The 18,295-nt window shown below is 41.0% G+C and overlaps 1 protein-coding gene across 6 annotated transcripts; it reads right to left on the bottom strand.

The window, feature by feature from the left end:
• Nucleotides 1-117: 117 nt before the first annotated feature.
• LOC140592535 (ATP-dependent translocase ABCB1-like) lies at nt 118-16,679 on the bottom strand. 6 transcript variants are annotated; one of them, XM_072715965.1, is made up of 30 exons: nt 16,667-16,679; nt 16,512-16,580; nt 15,213-15,256; nt 14,915-15,053; nt 14,132-14,186; nt 13,875-14,025; nt 13,143-13,227; nt 12,854-13,045; nt 12,130-12,301; nt 11,851-11,975; nt 11,375-11,552; nt 11,036-11,149; nt 10,835-10,945; nt 10,447-10,572; nt 10,065-10,268; nt 9,695-9,865; nt 9,018-9,179; nt 7,924-8,160; nt 7,311-7,463; nt 7,110-7,214; nt 6,628-6,705; nt 6,425-6,508; nt 4,557-4,760; nt 4,331-4,431; nt 2,824-2,964; nt 2,564-2,720; nt 2,142-2,339; nt 1,755-1,961; nt 1,214-1,360; nt 118-1,058 (listed from the first exon to the last, which is right to left on the bottom strand). In XM_072715965.1, the coding sequence occupies exons 4-30, from the start codon at nt 15,046-15,048 to the stop codon at nt 861-863; spliced, it is 3,990 nt and encodes a 1,329-aa protein (XP_072572066.1). In that variant the 5' UTR covers nt 15,049-15,053; nt 15,213-15,256; nt 16,512-16,580; nt 16,667-16,679; the 3' UTR covers nt 118-860. The 6 variants fall into 6 exon arrangements, with proteins under 6 accessions (XP_072572066.1, XP_072572065.1, XP_072572068.1 ...); XM_072715964.1 differs by lacking the exon at nt 16,667-16,679 and having other exon boundaries at nt 14,915-15,081; nt 16,512-16,660; XM_072715967.1 differs by lacking the exons at nt 15,213-15,256; nt 16,667-16,679 and having other exon boundaries at nt 16,512-16,660.
• Between the last annotated feature and the right edge of the window lie 1,616 nt (nt 16,680-18,295).

Raw genomic sequence — 18,295 nt, forward strand, 5'->3', positions numbered from 1 at the left:
GTCACACATATATAATGCATTTCCGGAGAACAGTGAAAAATACCATGCAAAAAAACCATACCAAAAAGAAAGACAGGACATAAAATTACAAATTACCATTTTCATAGCGGGACTGACTCAAGTAAAGTAAATACAGCTTTATTCGGGTTCGGGCTCAGGAAGGTCACAGGATCTAATCGCAGGGCGGCTCTTGGTCCCTTGAGCAATTGCTTGAAGAGCACTGGCCAGTGGCCGACCCTGCACTGTCACCCTTAAGCTTTTGGTCACCTGTGTATGTCTCATGGAGAACAAGATTGGAGAGGCAAAGGCAATTCGCCCATGTGCAAGGGCTTAAATTTGGCTATGTGAGGGAAGGACATAAACCTTAATATGTACTTCTTACTTCATCTTACCGGAAGAACATGTAAAGTAAAATGTTCACTTCATCCTGGAACTGACTACGCTGCACATGACAATTAAACTCTAGTATAGGCAGTTACCTGGGTACAAATGAGATACATTCCTTAAGTCTGTCTTTATGTTGAATTTGTGGGTAAGCTAGGACAGGTACATACAGTTCTTATTGTGCGTCATGTCAAATGTTTGCCGTAGTATATATTTCGCCTTTCAATGCATATGAAACTTAAAAATAAACAATGACAAAAGTAACAAAGTGCAGTACTGTACTGTACCTCAAGCTGACAAACCGCTAAAGCCACATAATGTTGTCTTGAGCGTCATAAAGTAGTGTGTGTGTGTTTATTATAAACCATTGTATTTAGCTTAAAATTTTAATATAATAGTCTTTATGGCAGTCCATTCATAAGTATGAGTTGCATGAGTCTGTACGTCAGAGAATGCCTGTATCCTGAATCATTGTCTCAGTGAGACACCTGGGCATTTACTAGGGCGTAATAGGCCCCCTCCCTCTGCATGAGTTCGCTGTGCGTTCCTTGTTCGACCACCCTTCCATTCTGGATGACGGCGATGGTGTCTGCGTTCTGGATGGTGGAGAGACGGTGGGCGATGACCACACAGGTGCGACCGAGCCGCGCCTTGTCCAGAGCCTGCTGCACGATCTGGCCAGCGGACAGCAAGTTTGTGTGAGACGCGGGATTCTCAAATCTCAGGAGGCTGCTAATGGCTGGTTTACTCAACAAAAATTTTGTGCCATAAAACTAATGCATTTAATACACCACTGGGCATTCTTCCAAAATGTGTAAATGAGTCTGACCTTTTCGCTCTCGGTGTCCAGTGCGGAGGTGGCCTCGTCCAGCAGCAGCACCTTTGGGTGACGCACTAGTGCCCGGGCGATAGCAATCCTCTGCTTCTGCCCCCCAGACAGCTGGGCACCTTTGTCCCCTACCCTGGTGCTGTATGTCTGTCAACCAAATTTGCATATAAAAATGCTTGCAATTTTTATTAACTTTCAAATGGAGTCTAACATTGGTTGCAATAAACTCAGAAACTAGAACATACTTTCTATTCTGTGTCTTTAAAATGAGATTTACGTCCATTATTAACCTAATTATCTGTAGGTTTAAACCGTACATGAATGGATTTTCTGTTTTTCGGATCGAAATGATACACTTGTTTATATAGGTGTCATGTGTCCGACCCCAGGATCTGACCCCGGTTATCCTTCCCAGATCATCTTCAACTGATTATCGAAAACGTTTGACAATGACCCATAAAAGATTTTTTGCAGCTGGATGCAGTTACATGGCCAAAGCTGCGGAACCCAAATAACTTTCCCCACTGAATAAAATCCATACCTCTGGAAGACTCTGGATAAAGGTATGGATATTGGCACTCTTGGCCGCTTCCTCAATCTCCGTCTGGGAGACGTGACGGCTGTTGTCGCCATACTGGATGTTCTCAGCAATGCTGCAGTCAAACAGGATGGGCTCCTGAGACACCAGGCCCAGCTGAGAGCGCAGCCAGGCCAGGTTCAGGGTCTTGATGTCGTGCCCGTCCAGAGACTGAAAGAGGGAAAGGAACAGGGTCATGCGTGTTACGTATTGGGTTTCCTACAGCTGAAACTGCCAGAAGATGACATTTATGGAGCAGTGTTAAGGTGGTAGACGTGCCAAACTGGCCCCAGTACTTCTCCAGAAGCACCATGATGGGAAAAGGACCAGAGGCGCTCTTCACAGCCTCACCACGTGTCCAGAAGCGACGTCGTAGAAACGCTCCAGCAGCTGTATAGAAGTGCTTTTCCCACAGCCACTCCCACCAACCAGGGCCATGGTCTGGCCCGAGCTTACAGACACATTCAGGCCTTGCAGCACATTCACGTTCCGCCTGGTCGGGTACATGAACTGGACATCATGGAACTCAATGTTCCCCGTGCAGTTTACCTGGGTGAAGAATATATCATCCAAGTGACAAACTCATAGATTTGTGTTTAATTATTTTTGCACAATAATTGTCTTTTCCATCCATGAATCTTCCTGAAGCTTATCCAGTACAGGATCACGATGGGGCCTGGAGCTTATCCCAGCCAGCAAAGGGCATAAAACAAGAGTACAATAAAGATAACAGTCACATTCTAAGGAATCATGAGTCCTGGTCTAGAACTTACAGGCATGTCGCCCTTCTCACTGTAAATGTCGATCTCAGGCTTCCTCTCCAGCAAGGCTAATATTCGCTGTGCAGATGCCTTTGCCTTCGCAAAATCTGGAGCAAAACTGGAGGACTGTCCAATGTTCATGGCAGCAAAGACAATGACGGAGAACACACTGGGGGAACACCAAGTACAGCCAGTCATGAACCATCCATAAGGTAAAGCAAGACACCACTGATGTCACTTTAGTTTTTCCTTTATGTAAATTAAAGACTTACAGAAAAACATTCTCGTAATGCGTGTAGCAATGCGCTATAAGCCACGCGCCGAAACGGAAAATCGCAGCGTTGACAAAGTATGGGATTGCCTGGGCAAGGGCGTAGGTCAATCCATAGATGGGGGCTTTATGTAGCGCAGACCTGAAACAGTGGAATTACATATTATCAAAAATAAATAATACAAACATTCAAAACAAAGTGAGATCCTTTACAAAAAAGGGCAGTATTTATCATTCGTCATGGATGGATTTTATACACGGGGTTGGCGTTAGTTATTAAGATATGATGTATTAGAAAAACTAGCCATCACAGTTTTAATGCCAGAAATGTTACTAGGTGATGCTGTCTTTAATTTCACTTTCTTCATTCAAATCATTTTAAACTATTAAATATGCTTTGAATGAAAGGATACTTACTAGGGGTGTAAATCACAGCTTTCCTCGCGATACGATACAATATCGATTCCTTAAGCCAACAGTTTGATTTTTTTTTTGATACCTCAGAAAATCCAACGATACGATTCGTTTCAGTTCAATACTGGGGTTAGTAGTCTAAATGAGGAAATTTCACACAATCCTTTACATTTCAATTAATTAAAAATTAAAATTTTATCATATTTTATTGGAAATTGTAAACAAAACCTAGTGTAAAGTATGTCCCATAAATCAAACAAAATAAAGTGCAATAAGTTAAAAATAAGAAACATTGCATGGACACACATGTAGAATGAGGAAGATTAACGTGACTGACTTCTGCGGTGTCAGTAAACTTCTTTGAGAGGTTCTTTTTAAGAAAAATTAAATGGTCAACGTGCTCAGGAGATCGTGTGCTCTGAGCATAGCGTCGTATGTCACCTGCCGTACTTAACACACGCTCTGAAGGTATGCTAGCTTGCAAGCTACTTATAAATGACCAAGTCAGAATGATTTACCTACTATAAAAATGCAAAACATATATTTATGTATAAAAAATATTGAGTATTTTTTAATATTATTATTTATTATTAATTTCCCTTTGGGGAAATTACAGACTGACAGATGAGGCAAATGTACTTCGAATATGACATGGTGAAAAAAAAGCAGTCCTCTTCCCATTCCGTATGGAAGTGGTAGGTTTTTAGCTTCTTACTTGGTCCTGCTCCCCCATTCATTTTTATACCCTTAAGTTTAGTAGAAATAAATTGGAGACTAACTAGGGGACTCGGTAGCTTGCTAGAGATTTGCAGCAGCTGGCGCGGTTGAACGCGTCATCCTTTATTTTTTATGCCATACGATCTACCCCCACACTACCTTTGCGATCGACCAGTAGATCCCGATCAACGTATTGGGCACCCCTGGTGTAGACCATGTATACATCGGAGTGGATCATGGAAACAATACTGGAACCGGCGAGAAAAACAAAAACTCTTGCATCGACATTTATACGGTCACGTCGATGCATCGGATCGTTTGCCGCTGAATCGATACATCGATACAAATCGATACATTGTTACACCCCTAATACTTACTTGTATGCATAACTCAAACTGTCTTTGAACTTCTGGAAAAACACTTCTTCTCGTGACAAGGACACAACCGTCCTGAAGTTCTCAACTGTTTCTGTAGAGATCTGCAGAAAATAGGAGGCAAAAAGCACAAACATGTCAATAACAACAGAGCAAAAACAATACTTGCCCAGACATTCAGAAATGATTCTTCAAGATTCATTCACCATTAAATATACACGTGCCCTACCTTTCCAGAAAGTTCCAGGGCGTTCTGGTCTTTGGAAGCATGGCCACCAGTGGCCCTCATCTGTATGAAGTTGGCCCCCGAGAGGATAGGCACGCAGGCGAGTATGAGGAGTGTGAGCTGCCAGCTGAAGATGAAGGCAACGACGATGGCGATGATCAGAGCGCATACGGTGTTCGTAGCCAGGCCAAGTCTGGATCCTGCTGCCTGGCAGAGAGACACAGGGAGGACAGTATAGGGATCCCATTAGTCACAGTGTATGTATAGCAAGTCAAGATCCATGTCAATCTAGCATCACTAACCAAAAATGATACAAGTACTGGCCCGTAAAATGTTTATAATTCATTATTAAACCTGGCCTTTAGATTGACCTTTTGTCTTCAGAATAAAAAATACTTATTATTTAGACTAAATAGTGCTAAGCTGTAAGCTAAATACCACCAATAAGTCTTGTAAAAAAAATAATTTGTTACTCAATTATAATCAGTGTTGTACGGAAGAGGATTAGGGCCACCATGAAAATATTATTTGAATTCTGACTTTAATCTCAGAATTCTGACTTTTTTTCTAAACTCTCAGAATTCTGAGATTAAAGTCAGATTAATCGAAAAATTAATCGACAGATTAATTGATTATCAAAATAATAATCAGTTGCATCCCTAATATATATATATATATATATATATATATATATATATATATATATATATATATATATATGTATGTGCAATGCACTCTAAATAAAGCGTATACAAACTGCGTCATTAATATGGTAAGACTATGTAACTCTTCTCACAGCGGATAAACATTTTTAATTTGAACTCATACAAATCATATTATAAAATAAACGACAATACTTCTTTAGGGAGCCATTTCGTCACGTCATATAAATCATTTTGCTTCACATACAGAAGAATGAAGAAGGCGGAGCGAGGGTGAGTCTGACTCAAATCTTTCTTGCAATAATTTCCTTCAGTTTTAGTGCATAGGGCCTGTTGTGAGGGTGACAGCATGAGTGTAACTCATAATGAAAGCAGAGTGTCAAGAGGATAGTTTGGGATTGGGCCATTCACTCACTCACCAACTCCTTCAGGTCTCTCGTTCAGTGATTATCAAGAGGTAGCCTATATGAGTCTCTTGTTCACCCGCTCACTCAAGTCATCAAGAGAGGAAGTCCCTCATTCACAGTTCTCGTTCGTTCGTTCACTGTAACCCGTATAAGTTAAGTCTCAGGTTTAGTTTCCAGCCAATCATATGTCTGCTTACAGCACACCCTTACATGCCTCACTGGCCACAGTCAAGAAGGGAAGCAGCTTTCAAGTCACATCTCTGAGGACAAGCAAGGACAATGAACAAAACAAATCTGTGCAGTGAAATGAACATGAGTGTGTAGTAAGGGACTCATTTCCCGCAAACAAATCATTCACAAACGTGAAACCATTAAGGGGTAAAGAGCAGAGTTTCTTGATGACACTGTCCGTCTCACTCCTTGCTACCGCACAATCCCCACAATAGTACTTTTAACTTTGCATTCATAAGTACATTTGAAACTTCTTTCTACATTTACTTCAGTAGTATTTTACTGCATGACTCTTACTTGAGCAACATTTTGGTATCGCATCTATACTTTTACTTAAGTATGAAAATTGAGTACTTTTTCCATCATTGCATTTGAAAGGCTGCAGATTCAAATCCATGTTGCTCTGCCCTAACCCTGACCTGCATAAATATACTATGGTCAGCTATATGATGTCACAAGTGTGTCTGCTCAGAACCTGCATGCTATGGTGTTGTGGCATCTCTATTCCCAGAACAATCAGCATAGTCCCACAAATACCAAATGGGCACTGAAAATAAAAGGTTGCTTTTACCCCTTTGACCAGTGAAGCATCGGTTGCCAGTTTAGTAGTTAAAACTCCCACCGCATTTCTGCTGTCATCAAACCAGCCGATTTCCTGAAGGAGACAAAGTCAGAACAAGCTTCAGTGCACGTGTGTGTTCAAGGTCCCCAGTTTTCCAGGAATTTCTGTGACTTTTCATTACTTATCAGATGCATTTACAAATGCAGCCTTACCTGCCCCATCATGGCTCTGAAACACTGACTTCTCAGTCTCATTGTCAGAAGTTCTCCTGATTTGCCAAACATGAAACCCTGAAATATGGGAGAAATTGGGAATGAGCCAGTTGTTCAGCAAGTCATTTTTCACAGGCAGTGTCACTGTAAGTAGTGAAAGTGACTGATTTATGTGCAGGCTAACTGGAAAGACACCTTGAGATACCAGTAGCAAGGGTCCACCTTGTCAGCATCAATGTTATCCTTTTATTTGTACACAAAAAATTCTCAATCTTCCTATTAGCAGTGAAGTTATAAGCAATGTATTTACATGAACTAGTCTGCAGGACTAGTTAACCATGGAATCATGGAGTTTTAAATTATTAATATTTAAAAATGTCAAATGTTATTAAGCTACACTGATGTTACGCATTGCATTCTGGGGAAAAACATTTTTGGATATAAAGCAGATAGAATGTGGATCTAAAGGCTACATGATGGACCTGTAAGAAGTAAGTCACGAATGCGACTCCACCAATCAGAAGGAAAAGCAATGAAAACATCAGGGTTTTCTGACGTTTCACTTCCGGGTCAGTTTCAGCAAAGACCTGCAGTGGTAGAAGAAAATGAGCATGACGTCTCATGTATAAACTCCACCAGGAAGGTCAGTGACTTTTTCTTCAGGAAGTCTATAAATTACTCACCCCAATTATTTTTGCAAAGACAATAGCAACGCAGGGATAGACGGCTCCGCCCACTAAACTGGCAAGCACCCCAGTCAGCAGGTAAGGCCACTCCGGCTTATTCAAAGCTAAAATTCTTTTGAATGGAACTTTTGGGACCTTCTCTTCCTCTTCCTACAATAAAATCCAAATTTGAAAGGGCAGATTAAATGAAACATGTTTTTAATACTAGAACCGTCAGTGCTTCTTTTGGCGTCCTTTAACTGACAGCGGCAACGTACTTTGACGCACAACACCTTTTGAATTAGCAATAAACTATGTGTATTTATCCAACATTTTATAAAATACTGCGTTTGAAAACATTTCTGCTTTACAGTTTAAGGACTTAGCAGCCACTCTGTTAGGAACATTAAGGCTTTTTGGTTGAGGATGTTAGATTTGCTGCTGTTATTAACACTAACGGCATATTAGTGCAAACAAAAGGGCTGTTTACGTCAAAGTACGTCTTGCTTGGCAGTTAAAGGAGTTTGATGTTCAGTGACGTGGGAAACAGTGGTTCTAGGCTTAAATACCTTGATTCATCTTGCAGGATTCCACTGAATAAGCTAGGCACCTTAACTTACATTAAGTATACCTTATTCTCTTTATCTGCAGGTTTCTTGAGAAACTTCTTCTTCTTCTTCTTGGAAGATCTCCGCCGGAGGCTGCCTGTACGCCTCAGAGAGACGTTCTGGGATGTGCCATGTTCTTCTACATCATTGTTTAGAATTTCTGCATAGACTGGGCCCTCCTCAATGGACTCCTCCTCCACGTCCTCATCAAACGAGTCGTCTTCGCTTGACTCACTTGCATTTTCTACTTTACCTGAATTCTGTAAACGTATCACAGTAGTTAATGTTAGTTTATGTAATTATTTTAGAGGAGGCTGAATTATACTATACACTATATGGACAAATGTACTGGGAAACCAGGCCATTACACCCACAGGAACTTTTATGACATCCCATTCTAAATCCATCGGCACCAATATGGAAAGGCCCTCCCTTTGCAGTTATAACAGCTGGCACTTTTCTGGGAAGGCTTTGCACAAGATTTTGGACAATTCTTCCAAATTTGTGGAAAAGTTTGGGGAAGGTCATTTTCTATTCCAGCATGACTGTGTCTCTGTGCATAAAGCAAGGTCCATAGAGACATTGTTGGGTAAGTTTGGAACTTGACTGGCCCACACAACCCCAGTGAACATCTTTGGGATGAATTAGAATGGAGATTGTGAACCAGGCTTTCACGTCCAACATCACTGCCTGACCTCACAAATGCTCTTCTGGATGAATGGGCAAAATTCCTAGACACACTCCAAAATCTTGTGGAAAGCCATCCCAGAAGAGTGGTAGCAGTTATAGCTGCAAAGGGGGGAACAACTCCATATTGATCATAAAAGTCATAAAATGTCATATACGTTCATGTAGGTATAATGACCAGGTATCCCAATACATTTGTCCACTTAATGTATATTAGCTATCACAGAGAAATTAAATCAACTATGCTATGTAACGTTGCATAGTTAAGTATAGCACTGGAAGAATCAAAAAAAGTTAATGTTGGTTAAACTGGTTTAATTTTAGTAATACAAATGTGTTGTCAGCTTGTAGCTTGCAGTGATTTATTTTATGAATATGATAACATTGATGTCATCATATGATAACGTTGAGCTTGAATCTTGGAAGCTACCTGCTGCATGACTAATGAGTAGTAGACCCCCTTCAAGGCCATGAGCTGGCTGTGGGTTCCCTGCTCAGTCACCACACCGTCACTGAAGCCCGCGATGATGTCGGCCGTCTTGATAGTCGACAGGCGGTGAGCGATGATTATTGTCGTCCGGCCGGCCCGTGCCTTTGTATGACAGTCTAGATCATTATCAAATAATGTGATGTTTGACCTAATTAGCTACTGTTTGCATCATTACTCAAATATGAATGTATTTATATATTTTTTTCTCCATTTGCACCTGACAGAGAGTTGCTAATAATCTGATCATACGGGATATCATTGGTCTTATGTTGTACTTCCAGGCTTCCGGTCCTTTGAACTCAAGGAGATAAGGCCTTCTCTGAGTCATGCCATGAGACTGCTCTATCTACTCCATGTAGGCTCCTATCATGACAATTTATTCCCATTACACCCAAAAGAACTTGAGCCAGTCTGGCATTCCTTGTCACAGACAGCTAATGCAATGCACTGGCAATTGAACCCAGATTCCCCACTGTGGATGCAATTATGGGTGCCTAAATGGGGAGGTCCAGTTCCAATCATAGCTCCACAGCTCAATGTTTCAATAACCTCAAAACCCTACTGGTAAAACCCTACTTTCTGAACAGAGGTCTAGCCTCTGGCCTGCCCAGCCCTACCTTATCTAGGGCAGCCTGTACAATAGACTCGCTCTGAGTGTCCAGAGCAGAGGTGGCCTCATCAAGCAGCAGGATTTTGGGATTTTTCACTAGGGCTCTGGCGATGGCGATCCTCTGCTTCTGCCCCCCACTCAGCTGGGCCCCCCGTTCCCCGACCATCGTGTTCATCTTCTGTAAGTTGAAACACAAGCAGGCCATTGTATAAAGCTATGGCAAATGTCTTTTGTCATCACATGTTCTATCAAAACAGGAAACCATATGGTGCTATATGAGCTATGCAATATAAACAATAGAAAAAATAGTTTTCAACATCACAGAAGTAAGTCATGAGGTTTGCCAATAAAAACCCATAACAAGTCTGTGGCCTTACATCAGGGAGTTTAGATATGAACTCGTAGGCGTTGGCCTCCTTCACGGCACGCTCAATGTCCTCGTCCGTGGCGTTCTCCCAGCCGTAGCGGATGTTTTCAGCAATCGTGGTTCCGAAGAGCACAGGCTCCTGGCTGACAATGCCGATGTTCTCCCTCAGCCATTTCACATTGAGCGTGCGAATGTCATGGCCGTCCAGAGTGATCTGCAACCCAGCCGCAGAGACACACTGTTATTAATCGCTGTGAGAACTAAGGCTAATGTGTGAGAACATTGTCATTAAAGGAAATATCCTGCTTCTTCGCCATATGATGCAGAACTCAGTGCCTTTGCTGGCCTGTCGGCCATAAAGCCTTGGTGGCCATGATGATCGGCATTCTCACCTCTCCAGCATCTGGGTCATAGAAGCGCTGCAGAAGCTGGATGGTGGTGCTCTTTCCACAGCCGCTGGCTCCCACTAGGGCAATGGTCTTTCCACGAGGGACCACCAGATTCACACCCTGTAGGATCTAGTGGGGGAATCAAGGAGATCATCATTATCATCATTGCCTGTTTATTCTGATCCACTGCTAATCCCTGAAAGGAACATATACTTTCATCCTTATTGATAGTGTAAAACATCCTGTTCAATTATGTCAATTACTCCAAAACTATGTAATGTGCACGAACATTGCACCTTGGCTTCAGGAAGAATGTTATTTTGTTTTGCTATCTATTGTACATGGTTGGGTTGAAAATAAAACTTTTATTGACTTGGCCTACATCACCTACTTTCACATCCTTCCTGGATGGGTAACTGAAGTGAATGTTCTTGAATTCTATGTCTCCTTTCACCGTTTCTGGCTTGTGACCTTCCTTCGAGCTGCTGTCAATCGGACGCGGCTGGAATACAAAGGGTCAATTTGCATCAAAACAGTACAGGCTGCCTGTTAATTAGCCAAAGTGACTGTAGCATCAGGCTAATATTGATACCAGGTCGATGGTATTGTAGATCTCATAGGCCGCCCCACGAGCCTTGGCTACGCTCTCCAAGTTTGGAGTTCCCTGACCCAGAGAAAATGCACCGATCATCACAGCAAAAAACACCTGGAAAATGAAGGTGAACATTATAATTAAAACACATGAATTTCAATATTCAGAATAAGACTAGAATACCAAATACAAAAGCATGTACTAAAATTCATATATACAAATACAGTAAGAAATCAGTATATTTCTTAGCATGTAAAATACACAGGGAATAATAATATATATGCATGTATACATCGTACACAACTATGATACATCATTACTGATAAAATGACGGCTTACGGTGAGAACTCGTCCGATGGAGTAGTTTTCAGGTTCATCGACTGAAAGCTTTGTTCCATACCAAAAGGCCAGGGCGTACGTCCCAAATATAATGAACTGAGTCAATCCCATTGACACATTTGTTGTGATGGCCTTCTTCACCCCAAAGTTTCTTGCCTCCACTAGATTAGATTCATACCTAATTGACAATAGGATACCATGGTTGACTCCCGTATACTCTGATCTGGAGATGTAGCAGCTAAGCTAGGTGATTTTTGTGCTTTGTGATGGCAATCTCACATCAGCATTATGCTCGGACTGTAACCCATTTAAGCAGAGCAAAGTGACAGTGACAGAGGAAATGACATTCAGGAGCTGTAACACAGGCAACGGGACCCAATCTAGATCCATGGAATTTCACACAATATAAACCCTTCATGCTACTGCTGAGGACATTTCCCAGTGAGGCATCTATTACTTGGGAGAGCGAGACATACTTCTCCACTGCTTTCTTCTGCCCATTGAAAGCCACGACTGTCCTGATAGCCACAAGAATTTCCTCAGCAACTGCTCCAGCCTTGGCATATGCTGAAAGCTCCTTACTGGTCAGGGAGGCAATGATCTAAAGAGAGCACATAACACTCAACAGTGTTACTCAAAAAAGTGAGACCACAGGAGATGAATACAGGTTCTTCAGTGCCTGCCTTCCTACATTCCTTAATATTTGTTATATAACCTCATTGGACAATCATCATGAGAAGGTTGGTTCTTCCTACCGTGGACCAGACTGCAGCAGATCCGGCTAGAAGTGGACTGACTGCTAGGATGACAAGGGTCAGCTTCCAGCCATTGATGAACCCAATGATGAGGCCAGCAATGAATGTGCAGAAAAGCTGCACGAATAAACAGATCTTGTCTCCCAGCCCATCGTTGATTGTGTTAATATCACTAAACAACAATAAAATGCCAAAAGTTCGAAACGGTTCAGCGTCATTATGAAGAAAGGAGGAATAGGAATAACATTTTAGCAAGCAAATATGACAATATATACTTCTTGAACATAACGTCCATCTTCTAACTACATATTCTGATCAAGCTTGGGGGGGAAGGTCTGGTGCCTATTTAAGACAGCACAGGACACACCTGCAGTACACCCTGGCTGGACACACGCACACACACACTAATATACTATGAGCAATATAAAGGTGCCAGGTAGCCTAGCTGTATGCCTTTGGACTGTGGGAGGTAAATGGACTATCTGCTGGAAGCCTACGCAATGCAGGAAGAGCATGCAAACTCCACACACAGAGTAGAGGCACTTGGAAATACAGTGAAATAGAAATGTCTGCATCATCCTACATCACCTACCATCTATAATTCAAAGACAATCAGTCAATTCATTGTTTTATATTAATGCTAAAGATCAGTCCCTTTTGACTTCATTATAACTAATCTGTCCACCCAATAGATATCACCAGCCTAGTATCCAGATATACTCACTCTGTCAGTCTGGTAATTAGCACTCCGATCTGATGTGTGTCAAACCATCCCATTTGCTGGTGGATCACTGAATGGAAGTATCTCTCACGGATCCTTTTTGTCTGTCTGGTAGCTGCCAGCAGGAAAAGCATGACTTGAAATGTTCCAAGAATGAGTACTGCTACTCCAATCCCCACAAAGTAATAGGCATGACTGTGAATGGAACATGCAACAACGTTTTATGTCTGTGAAGATCCTTCACCTGACAGTAGCAGTGAATGCACAAGTAACATTCATCAAGGACACTTACTTAGCCATCATGGATTCGATATCCACTCCAGGCATGGTAGGACAATTGTCAGAGCTGGCATAACTGGGAGTAACATTCCGTAAGGCTGATAGTGGAAAAACAGACATAGGGCATCACATTTAGTATAAAAACAATGGCATGCTCATTCAAGCAAAAATTCCTTCAGAAGTTCAGATATATTTTCTATGTACATGACTGGCACATACAAAAAGGTTCACTCTGGAATCGATATTCTTGATCCAAGCAGTGTCGTCACAATAACTCAAATTTTAAAAAGCATCGATCACAATCTGCCTTCTTGTTTACACTGCAATATGGCAGAATGAAAAGGGACATTAACAGATCTGGGTCCGAATAAAAATTGGAAGTCTCGATTGTGTGGTAGCATGTCATATTAAAAGTGAATGAAAATGCTGTTGCAGAACTCAGTATAAGAACAGCATGACTGCAATGCATAAACATCTTAATGGAAGACGTCCATAGACCTTACAATGAATGGTTAGTCATACGTAAACTATAAGGTATGTGCCCTTTAGCCTTTGGGTACAGCCTCATGTACAGGAATTTTTTATATGTATGTATTTATTTCATTACATAGAATTGATTACTCAAGTAATCATTAAATTGATTCGTAGATTGCTCAATTATTAATATAACTGATAGTGACAGCCCTAGAGCCATGTGTACATCATCCCAGCTAAAGGCTACAGGCAGGTCCCCAGAAATTCCCACCTGTAAGGTTTAAGGGTCGACTGCTCTGGACGAAGCTGTCCGTCATCTGGCCAAAGACCACACACATGAGCGGCAGAGCGACCCCATTGGCTGCGGCACAGATTAGCCCCACAATCATCAAAATGATTTCCAGAGGTTTGGCAAAGCGGAACTGTGGCAAAGTAGGAGATAAAGTATAGTATTACACAGGTTCTCTTTTTTTCCTGAAAAATCCATTTCACGTAATTTCATGGAATATCACAGAATTGTGTTCTTACTAATTGGAAAAATCCAACCAGTTTCATTGGTTCCTTTGGTTCCTTTTTTTTTCTTCTAGATGAAGAAAGGAGAAGAACGTTACAAAGCAACGAAGGAAACAGGCCTCAGGCCTCTCCAGCTATACATATAGTATATGGGGACATGGCTAAGTGAGGGGAACAGCAGAATGAAGTGCCTGATGGGCCTCTGGGCTACCATGAGCTCACAGAATACCTCCATATGGACTCTAATGTCTGTTGAGCCTCATGCATCTATAAATGTAATATTTGGTGATTTAGTATTTTCAGTATTTTGTGTAGCCTTTGCTTGCTAGACTCTCGGTTTCATTCCCAGTGTCTAAGTCTTGTCAACCTGAGTCACGTTATCTGAGCCGCAGTTCTCCTGGTCCTGGGTTACACCTTGTACTTGTTCTATGCCTTATTCATTAACATCTTGGTACTCGCACCTGCATCCCTGTGTCCTGAGCCTTTCCCTTCACCTGTGCCTGCCAATCCATGACACAATACAATTCATACTCTTATGCTTGCATCATAGCCTGCTACTTAAAAACAACCATGGCGAAACCATGGAAAAGTCTGTTTTGACCACTGGCCGCAAATTACCTCGTCCTTGAATTTCTTTGTGAGTATCAGACAGTTTTATTCTGACTGCTGTCCTCAATTTTTTTTTTTTAAATAAAAGAGATCATTTTGACCTGAGCATTTCCTCTTCTGTTCAAACAAAGCAAAGAGTGATTGTCAGGAATTGCTCTGCGTCCGTGAAAATTAGCCGCCTGCATTTACCTAAACAGTCCTCTTCTATTTGCCGTGGGAGTCTGTTCCTCCAGAGGTGGGGGGTCCTTCTTCTCATCCTCCCTGCGTTTTTCGTCTTCCACGTAGGCATCGTTGGTATACGAATTCTCGTACACTGCATCCATAGAAACTAAACAGAGCCCAGTCAATCACTGCTCCTGTCAATTTCAAAATGCATTATCCTATATAATGTATTACAATATTAGATACATTAACATTTTCAAATCATTGTGCATTTTTTTAAATCAAATTAAAAAAAAAAACCTTCTCCAGGCATTGTCTGGTATACCTTCTTTTGATGGTGTTCTTTCGTTAATCTTTGTAATTAAACTCCTGAAATCAACCGACAGAAGAAACATACATATGCAAATTATTAATCTGAGTTTATTTACCCCCCTCAAGGGTCAAATCCTAGACCTGCCTCTGGAGAAAGTCATTTAAAACTGGTACTTCTTGCTATGGGTTATGACTGTGTCACACAGAAAGCTGTACAGTTCCACAAGGTGCACTATAATATACTGTGCAAAAATCTTAAACAGTCAAAGGAAATGTTTACAGCTTATTTAGGTAGTAAGTGTGTGTATGTAAGCAAAGAAATACAATTTAACATAAGAATATATGTAAATAAATAATACAATAAAATGTAACTTTGTTGGGTGACTAGGGGAATACCACTGTGGTCCCAAAGTCCCCATCAACATATAGTATATAGCCTAGTTCTCGGTCTTCATTAATGTAAGATTGCTGCCACCGTGAATGAAAAGTTATGCATTTGAAAATGTGTTCGAACTGCGTTTAGGCTCCAATACATATGATATTTAAAATAAGAAATGTTTCTTATTTATCAGAGTATGACATACTTCCAAAGTACACACTTATAGAATATTGCAGGGCTGCCAACTCTCACGCATCTGGCTTGACACTCAAGTTTTCAGACTCACGCCCACGCAAGAAATCTTACGGCAAATATATATTATTCCATGATAAACCTAAAATTAGTTATATCAAAAGCGAGTGGATAGTTTGTAAACCCTACAGGCTATTTACAAGGTAATACAACTCTTACATACATGTGTGTAAACTCGCCTCGAACTGTAAATCTCACGCCAAACAGCGGACCAAATGTCTAAATATTTTAACAAATTTCCTTACCGCCTTGAGGCGTCCTCAAGGCGGTAAGGAAATTTGTTAAAATATTTAGAAATTAACATTATAAGTTGCTTTGCTTTGCAAAGAGTTTATAAGGAAAATTTGCAGAGTTCTCATAGCAAGAATCATTTTCATTTAAATACTTATTCAGTGATTAATTCTTCCTGACACTAATTTCATTTTGTACTTTTAAAAACATGATGCTATGAAACCTAGAGGCGCGTACCTTAATGCGTATCAAACTAATCCCGAATAAACTGAACTAAACGAAAATAAACAGAAAAAATAAAATTAGTATCCCGGATAAGAAATACGAGTAGTGCGAAACGTGCTTGACATATTGACATTGTACATACAGCAACTGCAACGTCTGTCCTGTTTCATGTGATGAAAAATGCATTACTGCAAAACAAACACTAGAACAGAATGAAGAACTTACAGAAAATGCCGACAGATAACTCGTGTTGTAAGTCACGAATTATTGGCCTCCGATGTGTCGTTTTCCAATCTTTGATATTGGGAAATTGTTTTAAGTGACACGGCTGTTATATATATATATATATATATCGCTGTTCTCTGACGTCACATTCCTACCGTATTGTCGTGTGTCTCTTGTCGTTAAAATCGCAAATGTCCCTTCACCTACATATGAAGGCGGTGCCATGCTAATTAATATTCAGATATGAGGCGTGAACAAGCCGAGGACGGTATGTGAACTCTGAGCACCTTAATCCGAAGTTGCTCTTGCATCAAAGTGATATGTAATCATCCGTGAGATTTTGATTCACTCACTTTATGGTCATTTTAATACATCTGTACGATTACATTTGATAGATTTGAGTTTTAATCTTTATATTCACTTTCTCAGGGGAGTAGCAGAGGCATGGATAGGCTGGTGAATTCAGGGGCCCAGAACTTTCTAGGGGCTCAAAATCTAGCATCCTAGTCTACAAAATCTCCCTAGGGGGACTCTCCACGCCCCATGCTCGAGGCCCTAGAATTTCCAGCTAGACCATGCATATACCTAAGTGTAAATGAAATATGTTAATTAGTCAATGAACATTTAAAATACTGTATTAAATACTGTTTCGTTGTTTTCCCACAGGTAGACCAATTGGCGCCTCTGAAGTGCCCGTAGTGTGTGACGGTGTGTGGCATGTGACAGGCTGGCATCTTGCCCAGGGTGTGTGTGTGTGTGTGTCCCCTTCCTGCACCCGCCCGCCAAAAGAAATGGTTGAGGCTATGTTTGGAAAAAAGTGGCCAGTCACCAACTCCAAAAGACACTTTGATAATGAATATTGAGAAATATGAAGTGTGTAGTTTAAAATGTGTTTTTGGAAGTCAAAGCTGTTCACTACAAAAGTAACAGACTGATGGAGGACTCATTTTCAGAAAGCTGCTGTAATATCGGTTGGTGAAAGGTTGAAAGCTCTGTGCACTTGTTTGACCTCTTTCATTATGAATGGGAAGGAGATCTCGCTTGCGTGCTTAGAAAGTGAGCACACACCAGGCTTCATTCCTCCTTCCTCTGTGGATTCCTTTGAAAGATCTTCCCTAACCGGTCATACTCGCTGAAGCAGCACAACTGGGGGCAGAGTTTGTAAGATACCTGTCATGCCCGGTAGATTCCCTTTGTTCAGCAGTACGTTTCCACTCCCCAAAATAAGCCTGTGACTTTGCAGTTTTTAAGTGCAAGTGTGAAATGCACTGCTAGAATAATTCATAACAGGCAAGAGCTGGGCTGGAGTTTGCAAAAAAATGTATATTTTACACAGAAGTATACTCAAAAATTGAGAAATAACTGGGAACAAATATATATATGTGTGTGTGTGTGTGTGTGTGTGCAGAATAGCCTAAAGCTACAGTGGTGCTTGAAAGTTTGTGAACCCTGTCCTGGCTTGTGTGAAAATCAGGTCATATTTATGCAGAGATGTAGACAATTCTATCGGGTTCACAAACTTTCAAGCACCACTGTACTTCAGTCATCCAAAAATATTCTCTCAGGCAATCTTCTTTAAGATATGTACAGTAGTTATTGTCCAATTTGGTCAAACTGGTCAAAAGATAATAGTTACACTGTTCCAAAGAGATAGTTACACAATGCAGGTATGAATTTTCATTTGTGAATATGATTTTTTGTTTGAAGCTCCTTTTTCATGTTTTCTGCCGTATTGTTGTATGTGTCTTGCAGCTGGAATCGCAGCTGTCCCTTCACTTACATAT

The sequence above is a fragment of the Paramormyrops kingsleyae genome, chromosome 9 (genome assembly GCF_048594095.1).
Source record: "Paramormyrops kingsleyae isolate MSU_618 chromosome 9, PKINGS_0.4, whole genome shotgun sequence".
NCBI classification, from domain to species: Eukaryota; Metazoa; Chordata; class Actinopteri; order Osteoglossiformes; family Mormyridae; genus Paramormyrops; species Paramormyrops kingsleyae.

Excerpts from the sequence above, each read along its gene's own strand:
- LOC140592535 (XM_072715965.1), bottom strand. The coding sequence starts at position 15,048 with ATGGATGCAGTGTACGAGAATTCGTATACCAACGATGCCTACGTGGAA. Across the intron at positions 4,761-6,424 it reads ATGCTTCACTGGTCAAAGGG|GCAGCAGGATCCAGACTTGG; the intron begins GTAAAAGCAACC and ends TCTCTCTGCCAG. Across the intron at positions 2,340-2,563 it reads GTGAGAAGGGCGACATGCCT|GTAAACTGCACGGGGAACAT; the intron begins GTAAGTTCTAGA and ends TTCTTCACCCAG.